Source organism: Eleutherodactylus coqui, chromosome 6, assembly GCF_035609145.1.
Source record: "Eleutherodactylus coqui strain aEleCoq1 chromosome 6, aEleCoq1.hap1, whole genome shotgun sequence".
NCBI classification, from domain to species: Eukaryota; Metazoa; Chordata; class Amphibia; order Anura; family Eleutherodactylidae; genus Eleutherodactylus; species Eleutherodactylus coqui.
Window position 1 is genome coordinate 180,109,750 of NC_089842.1, and position 12,036 is coordinate 180,121,785.

A 12,036-nucleotide genomic window follows, 5' to 3' on the forward strand; every position below is an offset into this window, starting at 1 on the left:
TTGTAAACAATTTTTATACGTTTCAATGCTCATTAAAGCGTTGAAACTTTCACCTGAACCAATTTTTATTTTAACTGGGCTGCCTCCAGGCCTAGTTACAAATTAAGCCACATTAACCGAAGCCATTAATGGGTTTCACCTGCCCTCTTGGTTGGGCATGGGCAATTTTTCTGATGTACATTAGTACTGTTGGTACACCAATTTTTTTGGGCCCTCGCCTACAGTGTAATCCAATTAATTTTTTGCCCACCTGCATTAAAGCTGACGTTACATCAGCTGTGTTGGGCACTGCAATGGGATATATTTATGTACCGCCGGTGGGTTCCAGGGAGCCACCCATGCTGTCGGTCTACACGGAGTTGTAACTGCATGTGTCTACTTCTAAAGAACCCCAGTCTGACTGGGGCATGCAGTGTGGGCCGAAGCCCACCTGCATTAAACATGACACTACCTCAGCTGTGCTGGGCAATGCAATGGGATATATTTATGTACCGCCGGTGGCTTCCTGGCACCCACCCATGCTGTCGGTCCACACGGAGTTGTAACTGCATGTGTCTACTTCTAAAGAACCCCAGTCTGACTGGGGCATGCAGTGTGGGCCGAAGCCCACCTGCATTTAATCGGACGTTACCTCAGCTGTGATGGGCACTGCAATGGGATACATTAATGTACAGCCGGTGGGTTCCAGGGAGCCACCCATGCTGTGGGTGCACACGGAATTCCCATTGCGGAGTTGTACCTGCCTGTGACTATTTATAAAAAACCACGGTCTGACTGGGGCATGCAGACACCTTGACCGAATGAATAGTGTGTGGCACATAGGTTCGCCATTGCTATGCCCACGTGTGCAGCTCCTGATGGAGGTGGCACAGGATTGGATTTCTCATTGCTTCTGTACAGCATTGTGGGCTATCGCCCCGCCCCTTTTAAAGAGGGTCGCTGCCTAGCCGTGCCAACCCTCTGCAGTGTGTGCCTGTGGTTCCTCCTCATGGCAGACGCACTTATAAATAGACATGAGGGTGGTGTGGCATGAGTGCAGCTGAAGGCTGCGCAGGGACACTTTGGTGTGCGCTGTGGACACTGCGTCGTGCGGGAGGGGGGGGGTTTGGGCAGCATGTAACCCAGGAGAAGTGGCAGCGGAGTGTCATGCAGGCAGTGATTGTGCTTTGTTGGAGGTAGTGTGGTGCTTAGCTAAGGTATGCATTGCTAATGAGGGCTTTTCAGAAGTAAAAGTTGTTGGGAGGGGGGGGGGGCCCACTCTTGCCGCTATTGTGGCTTAATAGTGGGACCTGGAAACTTGAGATGCAGCCCAACATGTAGCCCCTCGCCTGCCCTATCCGTTGCTGTGTCGTTCCCATCACTTTCTTGAATTGCCCAGATTTTCACAAATGAAAACCTTAGCGAGCATCGGCGATATACAAAAATGCTCGGGTCGCCCATTGACTTCAATGGGGTTCGTTACTCGAAACGAACCCTCGAGCATCGCGATAATTTCGTCCCGAGTAACGAGCACCCGAGCATTTTGGTGCTCGCTCATCTCTACTGCCTGCACTTTCTGCTGACTTTTTAGAATAAGCTGCCATATGTACATGAGGAATAAAACTGCTTCCGGCCATTATATGACATGTGTTCTGTATTTATCACCCCGCACCACCCCTCTTCCGAAGGATATATATCTGATTCTCAGCTATCTCTTACTGCTGCCGTGTCATCTCCATATACTGCACATAGAGAAAACTGCAGATCCTGCTCCCTAAAGGTCCCTTTGTTTAGAAGACAACACCAGTGATATAATTGACACATGGCAGGCGATGATTGGTTCTCAACCTTGTTCATCATTCGCTGTTCTGAGTACTGCTGACAGCTAGCTGCGTCCTTACAAAGCACTGTATTTTTTTATTTTTTTTAAAGGGGGTTGTGTAAAAGCAAACAATATTTGTAGCATCACTTCTCCAGCCTGTCATACCTCGGAGAAGGCAATGGCATCCCATCTTTTTGCCATTCAACTGTAGTGCTTGGAGATATTTCAAGATGGCAAGAAAGTCTTGTTCGATGACCAAGATTTGCTTCTACTGCCACCGGACCTGTCAAAAGCGTCCTAAAGAGATCATAACACTATTTTACTTTTATGATTAATGTTTTAGCACACCTTATATAAAATGTTTAGTAATATATTTAATTTTGCAGTAATTTTTTTTTTATTTCTCCAATGAATTGCCAATGGGTTTCCATAGTTACAGATAACAAACACTATGGGAGAAATTTACTAAGCCCAGTATTTTCTGTGCCGGACTTAGTACAATTTTCCTGGGTGCACGCAGCACTGAATGCTTGAACAGATAGGAGTCTCTTCATATCTTCAATGAATTCTGGGCAGCTCTGTGCACCCAGCCAGAAATGTACGCCAGGTCCAACCTAGCATACATCTCTGGCATAATTAATGGCAGTTTCTGTCACAAATTATACATAAATCTAACAGCCTGGGGCAGCCACACCCCTTACCAACATACCCCACCCATTTTTCAAAAAGGTAGTGGACTGGCACAAAGAAAAAGGTGACTTTTTACGTCAGAAACTGGTGTAAAACTTATCATAAATGTGCCCCTATAGGTTATGATACTGCAGTCATGTTCCTGTCCATCTCTTCCCCAATTCTTTCTAATGTACATTCTGTAAATTGCCTAGAAGTAGGGGTCAGACAGGAGGAAGTATGACTGCAGAATTAGCCTACACGGTGTTTGTAATCTATAACCACACAGACCGAAGTCTACATAGGAGGTGCAGACATATAGTGGTAGGATATTTTAAAATCAAGAATGGAGCTTTTTTTTAGTTGATGGAAAGGTAACTTATTTTGGAATACCTTCTTCCCAAGTGTACATTATGACTGCTCTGTGAGTTGTCTCTTGAGTCTGTTCTCCTCACATCTTCGTGAAGGCCTTTTACATCGCCATTGGCAGATGTTCTATGATGCTCAATTGCTTCCATCCCTACAAATGTGCAATCAAAGAGCAAAAATATATAGCGTGAGTCATCCAACAAAACCTGGTTTTACTAACACCTAAGGCCTCATGTCCACGGGCAAAAGAAGAATTAAAATCTGCAGTGGATTTTAACTCTTCTCCTGCCCGCGGATCCGCATCCCATAGGGATGCATTGACCAGCCGCGGGTAGATAAATACCCGCGGATGGTCAATAAAAGTGATTTTAAAAAAAATGGAGCATGAAAAAATCTGGACCATGCTCCATTTTCGTGCGGGTCTCCTGCGGGGACGGCTCCCGCAGGCTTCTATTGAAGCCTATGGAAGCCGTCCGGATCCACGGGAGACCAAAATCAGAATTTACTCACCTGCTCCGGATCTTCCCTTCGCCGCGGCTTCATCTTCTCTCCGTCGCGGCCGGATCTTTTTTCTTCAGGCCGGCGCATGCGCGGGGCATGCAACCGACGTGCCCTGCGCATCCGCCGGGCCGAAGAAAGAAGATCTGGCCGCAACAGAGAAGATGAAGCCGCAGCGAAGGGAAGATCCGGAGCCGGCGAGAGGTGAGTTAATTGTTATTTTCAGCGCTCATGTCCGCGGGGCAGGAGGGACCTGCTACGGATTCTCCATGGAGAATCCGTAGCTGGCCTGATTTTCCCCGTGGACATGAGACCTAAAGGCCCATTTACACAGAACGATATTTGTTCAAAAGCCATCTTTTGAGCGATAATCATTGCATGTAAATGTGCTCATCTTTCACTTTTCTGCCGTACAATGAATCTTAGTTTGGCCTGAAATGCACTGTTCGGCAGAGGAGCTGATAAGACGGACCGCCACGCTGTGCTCTGCCCAGAGAGCACTGATTACATTGTCTCAGCTGTCAGCCCCATGGCAGAACAAAGGGAGTTTATTTAGAGAACAGTGGGTGCTCTGTTCCCTGAATACAGCTCCTGGTGGCTCACACCCTACTAATTAGTACAAATAGGCATTAGTACCAAGTAGTAGTTTATGCAAAATGATCGCTCAAAAACCATTCTTTGAGCGATCATCTGTGTCTGTAAATGCACCTTAAGGCTTTATTCAGATGATCATACTTTAAGTCCATGTACTGTCTGCATATTTCACTAAAAGGCTATTCACATGGGCAAGTTTTCACATAGTCTGTATGAAAAAGAAAGTTACATGTCCTATTCTAGTCCGTATAATAGGCGACAATGGGAAATGCAATGTCCAGTGTTCCCAATATGATTTTCAGGCGCAAATCGCACAAAGCTGTCTGTATGAGGCCTAAAGCTTGGTTCTCAGCACATTAGAAGCCTACGCTGAAGGTATACTTTCATAAAAGACTGCACTATATCACACCATTTAGGCATTCTGCTGTGTGGAGGGAGCCCTATGGATCTGTTAGCGTTTCCCAGTTTATTCACCAAACATGCTGTAGCTGTCTTATTCACCAAACATGGTCTCTTAACATGATGCAAATAGAGCTTAATCCTATTAGACTTCTAAGTTAGGGCTCCTGCCCACGGATAAATATTTGCTGCGGAATCTGCGTCGGGCGTTGGCACCGCAGATCCGCAGCAAATAGCTCCCATAGCATACTATGGAAAATGGATTCTTCCTCCACACTTGCGGAAACCAATTGCGGTTTTCCTAAGTGGAGGAAAAAAAAAAAAATCGCAGCATGCTCCATTTTTACGCAGATTCCGTGTAGACTGCTTGATTGCAGTCAATGGAAGCCGTCCGATCCACAGCCCTTCCGCAATCGCATTGCAGAAAGGTCGCGGATTCCAGCGGAAAAAAAAAATTTAAACTCTGTGCTGCGCCTGTCCAACGGCTCGCCGTGCAGACCATCTGCAGTACAGATGAAGACAGAAGATACACGCGGATGCTGCTGCTCCCAGGGCCGGATTCCACTGCAGGATTGCGCATGCAAACTCCTGCCCTGCCGTTTGCAGCTGGCCTTACACTGTATTTGCTAAGCCAATACAGCAAGATTTCTGACAAAAAAAACAAAATAAAATGTGTATTCTGGAGTATGTTATAGTACAGACCATTCACTTGAAGCCGCACTGTGTGTGTCTCTCTGCGATTTCCGTTTGAAACCATGCACTTGTAAATACCAGCATCTTCAAGGCGGATGTTGCTGATCACTAAAGAGCTGTCTGACTGATATGTGTGCCTGTGAAAGACAAATCATATTTTTCACTTTTTTTTATTTCTATTAGTGCAAACCAATATTTGATATACGATATGCTATTGGGGTCCAAATTCAATTTTAGAGGTAAGCTGAGCTCAGGAGACTAACACTAAATCACACAGCATGGGAAGTAATCCAAACGAAAGTTTTTATAGGGTCATGTGTTCAATTATCATAATTCAAATCTATTATTAATTTGTTACCATTGGTCAAAGAACATAAACAAAATATAAATACACAAGATAAAGAATTTAACATCTAAAATTAAAGGCAAAAACCACGCAAGCACAGAAGAGTCATACATGATTAACTTCTCAGAATACAAAAGTACAATAGTTAAAAACAATAAACTGTTTACATAGAATGTTTGGGAACATATATGAACAGCTAGGAACATGTCAGTTTGACCTGCCGGCCAGTTTAAGTGCCATATAACTATCTTCTGGAGCAAAAGCTTAGTGATTCACTAAAGGCTTATTAAATACCCATTTAATATCCATAAATCCTGGAGAAATAGGACAAATGAATACAGTGAAAAAAGACACAGAAGATGGCTACTTGCTTAAAAAATGGCTATGCATAGCATAGAACATGTAGTCATATTCATTTCACTAACAGTCCCCCCTTTTGCTGCCAAATCATCATGTTACCCATCTCCTCCCCCATACCGTCAATGACATGACTTTTTCCCTCATACCAAAGACTTTAGCTAACCACTAGGGAATGTGTTACCTTACCTAACCAGAAAGATGGAGGTTCCTAGGAACCATCCATGGTCCTCTGATTACACCCATGTAGGGTGGTTCCAGCTCGTTCCTAAGGCCTCTATTCTAACCCTGCATCTGAGAGCAGAGGATTCATATATGTCGCATGCTGGGATAAATGATGAAACATGACGCAAGCATTTAGTCTATCCGAGTTGGATGTTACCTAAACATAACCATATTTTTGCTCTTTAACAAACCAACTACAAATCTGTGTATTAACGGACCCGTGAACCAATTATTGTATAAATACTATATCAGGTATGCACTGATTGCAACAACTAATATTCATTATTATTTTAATATTTTATCAATATTTTATAACATAATATTTTAACAAGTTTAACACTATATTACAAAGTATGCAGAAAAATAAGCAAAAACCCAAGAATACACTGAACCAAGATCCAGGAAGTCAATCAAACTATCAGTTAGGATTAAATAACAAATACCACAAAATTTCTTTCAGCTATGATCAAATAACATCAATTGTAGCTCTGTTCTGTAAAATAGCATCCTAAGTACCTTGAACTAAAAAATCCATGCCATTCCCATTAGATCATTGGTGACAAATTTTATTGGGTCAGGAACGCTATCTTTTCTCCTTAGGGAGAGCACCTAGCAGGTGAATGTGGAGACTTTAAAGTCCAGTCATGTTCCTCCGGGTAATATGCAAAAACGGGAGATGAAACAACACTTCTGCAGCGCCATGTATTGGAAGGCAGCATTCCTGCAAGTCAATGTAAGCCTTGTAAAGAGTCTAACATTGACTTGCAGGAATGCTGCCTTCCAGTAGGTGGTGCTGCAGAGGTATTGTTCCATTTCCCATATTTGCATTAATTTTATTGAAAGTAGGGGACTTAAAGTGCACCTACCGTTTCAGAAAAAGCTGTTGTGTGTGTACACGGGGAATAACACTATTTATGACCTTTCTATGACTTGCATACGGCATTTTCCTCCTCTGCAGGCTCTATGTCTAAGGCGCCTGCACATAGGCAACATGATATCGCCATGAGAAAATCACAGCGATATTGCATTAATGTTGTGCACGATATCGCTGCGGCATGTTTGCAAGGATTTTCAGGGGGGCGGGGAGTGGGAGGGCTTGAAATGAGCCCTACCCAAAACTAAGCCCTAGCTGCATTAAAAAAAATAAATAAATACATCACCTCTCCAGCGCTGTCATCTACCCACACGTCTCCCCAGAAGCTCCCCGGCAGTTGTTTGAAAATCTCCTGCAGAGCTTCCTGGTCGGCACTTTGAAAATCCCCGCCTCCAGGAAACTCTGCCTCTGATTAGTTCATCGAGCACTGGCTCTGATTGGCTGAGAAGCAATTACCATATTACCAATCAGTCTCTTTCACAAAGAGTGCCATGATATTCATAGGCTTTATTTCTAGTCATATAATTTATATGCTTTCTAACAAAGTTAAATCTCAAATAGTTTTATGACCTCTCACCTGGTGGAAGACACAGGGCTTCCATCTTTCTGCCACTCCACCCTGGGAAAAGGATAATCACTGACCCTACAAAGTAGGCGAATCGTTTGTCCAACAGATGCCTGCATGGCTGAGGATTCTGCTTTGTCCAAAATAATTCTTCAATTAAATGAAAAAAAAAAAAATGCTCATTTGTAAGGAATATGATAGTTCTGGTTAAACCTACTTAAGCAGTTGAAATTAACCATTTCACAGTCGTGATTTTAATCAATGGGCTGTGAGTACAATACACTCTGTACAATACCGCGCATGTCTGTGTGAAACATCCTAATTGTAGTGGATCTCAGCAATGGTAGATAGATAATGGACCTAAAGAGAGGGCTTTCTCTCTACTGATTCAGAGAATAATAATGGGGTATTTGAAAATGGATTTTCTAAACCAGGCAAATGCTAACTTTTTAAGTACAGGCAAGAGCAATCAGGCCTTTAAGGACATCGCCAAAGATTGAAAAAGGATGCTTCTAGAATTACTATGGAAATCTGCCATGGTTTTTCTAATCCTGGACAACCTCTTTAATAATGCCCAATTATTAATTTACATTACCGATAAATGGAGGATTGATGCGCTGAAGAACCACCTTCTGCAGATGCCCCATATCCAATGTGCTGTGTTGATGGTTGAGATACTCCATGACCCACATTGCGTCCATCCCATTCATGTCCAGCAAGAGGTCTCCCTTCGGGGTCTTGGCCAAGGACTCTAACTGTCCCCTGAGGGCGTTGCCCTGGTTCATTTCTAAAAGCTGTTCCATCTTCAATCCTTGGATGTTCCTGTGATAAGCGATCCCATTTCATTCCTCTATTATGATACCTATTCTCTGTCGTACCTCCTGAAATCTTCTGACAGGAGCGAATACATTCTTCTTCACTTTCAAAACTGTTTCTGTTACCATGGCAGCCACCATACCAGAATCGATTGCATTTTCCAACATCTGGCACAAAGTACCAGCGAGTTGTCCATTCACTGCATGGTCCAAGGGCACTTGGAAGTAAACACATTGGTGGATATGCTGTCAGAAATAAAATAGGCAAAATAAGTAAAACAAGTGATTATTTACAATTAGGAGGAGAAAAGAAATTGCTAAGTGTCATATGAGTTAGGGCCCTTTTACATGGGACAACCTGTTGGGTGCAGATGCCTGACAGGTTGTCCCAGTGATGATCCTTTCTATACTTTTACACAGGAGTATGAATGGAGGTGGAGTGGGCCAGGGATTGTTCCAGCCCACCCACCTCCATTCACAGTAAGCTGGCAGTCATGCATAGATGAACAACTGCATGTTTACACTGGCCGATCCATCATTCAGTTTTATGCAAGCATAAAATGAACGAGAAGCGAATGAATTCTCATTTGGCGTTCAGCCAGTGCATGCATTTGCACTGACAACAATTGCTGAGATTCCCGTTGGGTGTGGGAATCTTAAAGATTTATTAGCCCGTGTAAAAGGGTCCTATAAACAGATTTGCATATGATCCCCCAGACTCAAGAAATAGGTGCAGCAGCTTTTTTCACATCCCTTAACATTCATAATAGAAAAAATTCATCCATTACAAGTTGGGGTACTTTCACATGGACTGGCTAAGGGCCGAAAAATTACTTAACGATTTTTATCATGAGTTGTCCCACGTAAAAGCGCGACTTGACAGGGTACTAAGCGAAAAATTGCTCATTAGTCACTTCATTTCAGCTCACTGAAACACAGCAACTAATGAGCGACTTCTTGATCGGTGTAAACAGGCAGTCGTTCATCAATGAATGACTGCCTGTTCACTATGAATGAAGAAGGGTGGCCAGAAGCTATTGCTGGTGCACTCCAACTCTATTCACTGAATGACTATTGTTTCTGTGTAAACGTAGTCTTATCTTGTACTCTCTTCTGACTGGGAATACAGAGAAGTTAAGCAGGACCACTGAAGTAACTATAGGGGATGCGGTTGCACCTGGGCCCAGGAGCCATAGGGGGCCCATAAGGCCTCTTTTCTCCATATAGGGAGTCCAGTACTATGAATATAGCTGACTGCAGGACAAATGCTGCTTCTGAAAAGCCAAGGTGATAAGGTATGTGAAATGGTAATACCTAGGTCTAAGAAAATTGTATTAAGGCAATGTTCACATCTACATTAGGAATACAGCTTTTCTGTTCAGTTATAGAAGAAGAAGAAAAATTAAATTCAAGCTGTGACACATCCATCACACAACAGACCCCACTGATGGAATCAGCAGTGGATGCGCCGAGCACAGACTCCAGCGTAGATGTGATCAGAGCCTTACAGACAATCAAGATCTACATACCATAACTGGGTCTACTTGGGCATCCTTCACCAACAGGACCAGAGGCTTTATGGACATTATCAAAGCAGCATCCATACTGAGAGGTTCTGCATTCATCTGAAGGCATCTACAATGATATACAGACAGTAATTAAAAGGTTCCAGTCCAGTCAGTATACAGGTTATAGTTATTCTGTTTTGATATTTAAAAAGAAATTATATTTTCAAGCTATGCATAAATCAATATTACAAGTGAAGGTTTAAAACTTTGTAATATAGGTTATTAAAGAAAAATGCTTTATCAGCTGCTTCTTCCCATGCCTCCTGCAATGATCATTCACTGGTAAAATCAGCCTTGAGTCTGATTATCAGCTCACTGATAGATCAGGTTATATGCTACCCAAAGAAATGTATGGAGAGGAGGGGGAAGTAGCTACAGTGAGAAAAAGCCACTGTTGGCTCTAGTAAATATTCTACCTTATCCCAGTGTTGAACTCACAGCTACACTGCTCAGTACTGCTATAAAATATCTTCCATGCTGCTACTTATTCTGAGAATGTTCTACAAAGAGATAAAGGAACATTTCTTTGTGTGCTTTGTATGCGAGTCATCATCGCATCTAGTCTCCATGCACCAGCTCAGGCAAAATAGAGCCCGCATTGGGAAAAAATGCTAATAAATGCAAGATACAAGTCATAAATGATTTGGTGCATCGTTATTTCTCATTTCACACACAACAGCTTATTCTGAAAACTCATCTGAAACGAAAAAAAGATCAATGTTTTCTTCCAGCTAGAATGGGATTTTGCAACATGCTGGAAAATAATTTTGACAGATGGGCATTAGAGAAAAATTATGTGAATGCATAATTTGTGCGTTATAAGCAGTGAACATGACAGATATGTAAAATATATATCTGCTACCGTTGGAGAACTGAAAGCATTCACACAAATATATGCTGCAGTAGAAAATTGGAAACGTACTTTTTTGTTGTTTAATGTGTTTTTATTTTTGATTCTAACCAATAACAACATTCAAAACAGTTTCCCTAAGGCCTCCTGCACATGGGCGATTTGCATTGCGAAGTCCAAAACGGGATTCCACAGCAAATTCAGCCCATAGCATGCTATCGCAAAATGCAATTTCCTGACCACGAGCGGGAAAGAAATCGCAGCTTGCCGCGATTTGCCACAGGCTTTGCATGGCCGGCTTCTATTGAAGTCAATGAAAGCCTTTCGTGCCGCGGCCATTCCGCAATCATCATTGCGGAATGGGCGCAGGAGCCGCGTCGTCGCTATGGCATTAGCATGGCGTCCCTTCAACTGTGCATACTCCGGGCAGTACATTCGCAGCAGAGGAGGTCGTGTCATCGCCATATCGATAGCGCGGCGTCCTCTGTACTGGGCATGTGCTGACCGACACATTGGCAGCACAGGAAAAGATGGAGAAGATGTCAGACAGGTAAGCAGGCCTGGCACCCATCGAACTTAGCTGCGGGAATCCCGCATGCGAGGTCCGACCAGCCCGTGTGCAGGCAGCCACCTTGCCGCCGGTCACCATGTCGAACTCCACTGTGGGAATCCCCCATGTGGGGTTTGACCCGCCTGTGTGCAGGCAACCTTTGGCTAGATGTACACAGTGGACCTCATTTCTCAAAACGGTCCAACAGAGAAACTGAGCTCACCTTTTATTTCTTGAACTGATTTGGAAAAATGGATGCTGCACTGTGATTGGTTGCTATGCGCAATTTTGTTTTGATAATTGAGGCCCATTGACTTTGGTTTAAGTACAAAAGTCAATTTCATCTACTTCCACAGTTTATGATTGACCTAAGTCAATTGTGCATAAACAGTGCCATCAATGGTGGGATCGGGATCTGTAAGCGTCACCAATAGTGATATTTAGATGGAGTACTTTTACACGGGACAACTTTTGGGTCATTAAGCGCCTAACAGCCATTCCATCAACTCTTTTCCGGCTACCTGTCTTCATTCAGAGTTAACAGGCAGTTGGTCACAGATGAATGACTACCTGTTTAGGCAGACAGTTGCTTGTTTTTGAGGTGAGCTAAAAACCTAGCAACTGACAAGTGAGCGATTCTCACTCTCTTGTCCTGTTGGGTTCTGTTTTTACACTCTTGAGGAATTGCTCAGGCGCCTGTTGGACCATGTAAAAGTACCCTTGCGGTATCTTAGGACTACTTTAGTGCATGACTCTTAGCAGACTCCTTTCTAGGAAAAAATATAACTCCTATTCACCATTGGCGAGCATTGCTAAAATGGAAAATTCCACCACATCCTTGCAAAGGATGTTTCTAACCACCA

The 12,036-nt window shown here is 43.3% G+C and overlaps 1 protein-coding gene across 4 annotated transcripts in view; it reads right to left on the minus strand.

Annotated features, from left to right (window-relative positions):
• PAPLN (papilin, proteoglycan like sulfated glycoprotein) overlaps nucleotides 1-12,036 on the minus strand; it is a 102,874-nt gene that overhangs the window by 23,152 nt on the left and 67,686 nt on the right. For all 4 annotated transcript variants that reach the window (XM_066608360.1, XM_066608357.1, XM_066608358.1 and 1 more), the window contains 6 exons: nucleotides 9,735-9,840; nucleotides 7,986-8,451; nucleotides 7,403-7,540; nucleotides 5,033-5,160; nucleotides 2,864-2,990; nucleotides 1,967-2,098 (listed from right to left, as the gene is read on the minus strand). In XM_066608360.1, the coding sequence (XP_066464457.1) occupies nucleotides 1,967-2,098; nucleotides 2,864-2,990; nucleotides 5,033-5,160; nucleotides 7,403-7,540; nucleotides 7,986-8,451; nucleotides 9,735-9,840 (1,097 nt within the window). The remainder of the gene's footprint in view (nucleotides 1-1,966; nucleotides 2,099-2,863; nucleotides 2,991-5,032; nucleotides 5,161-7,402; nucleotides 7,541-7,985; nucleotides 8,452-9,734; nucleotides 9,841-12,036) is intronic.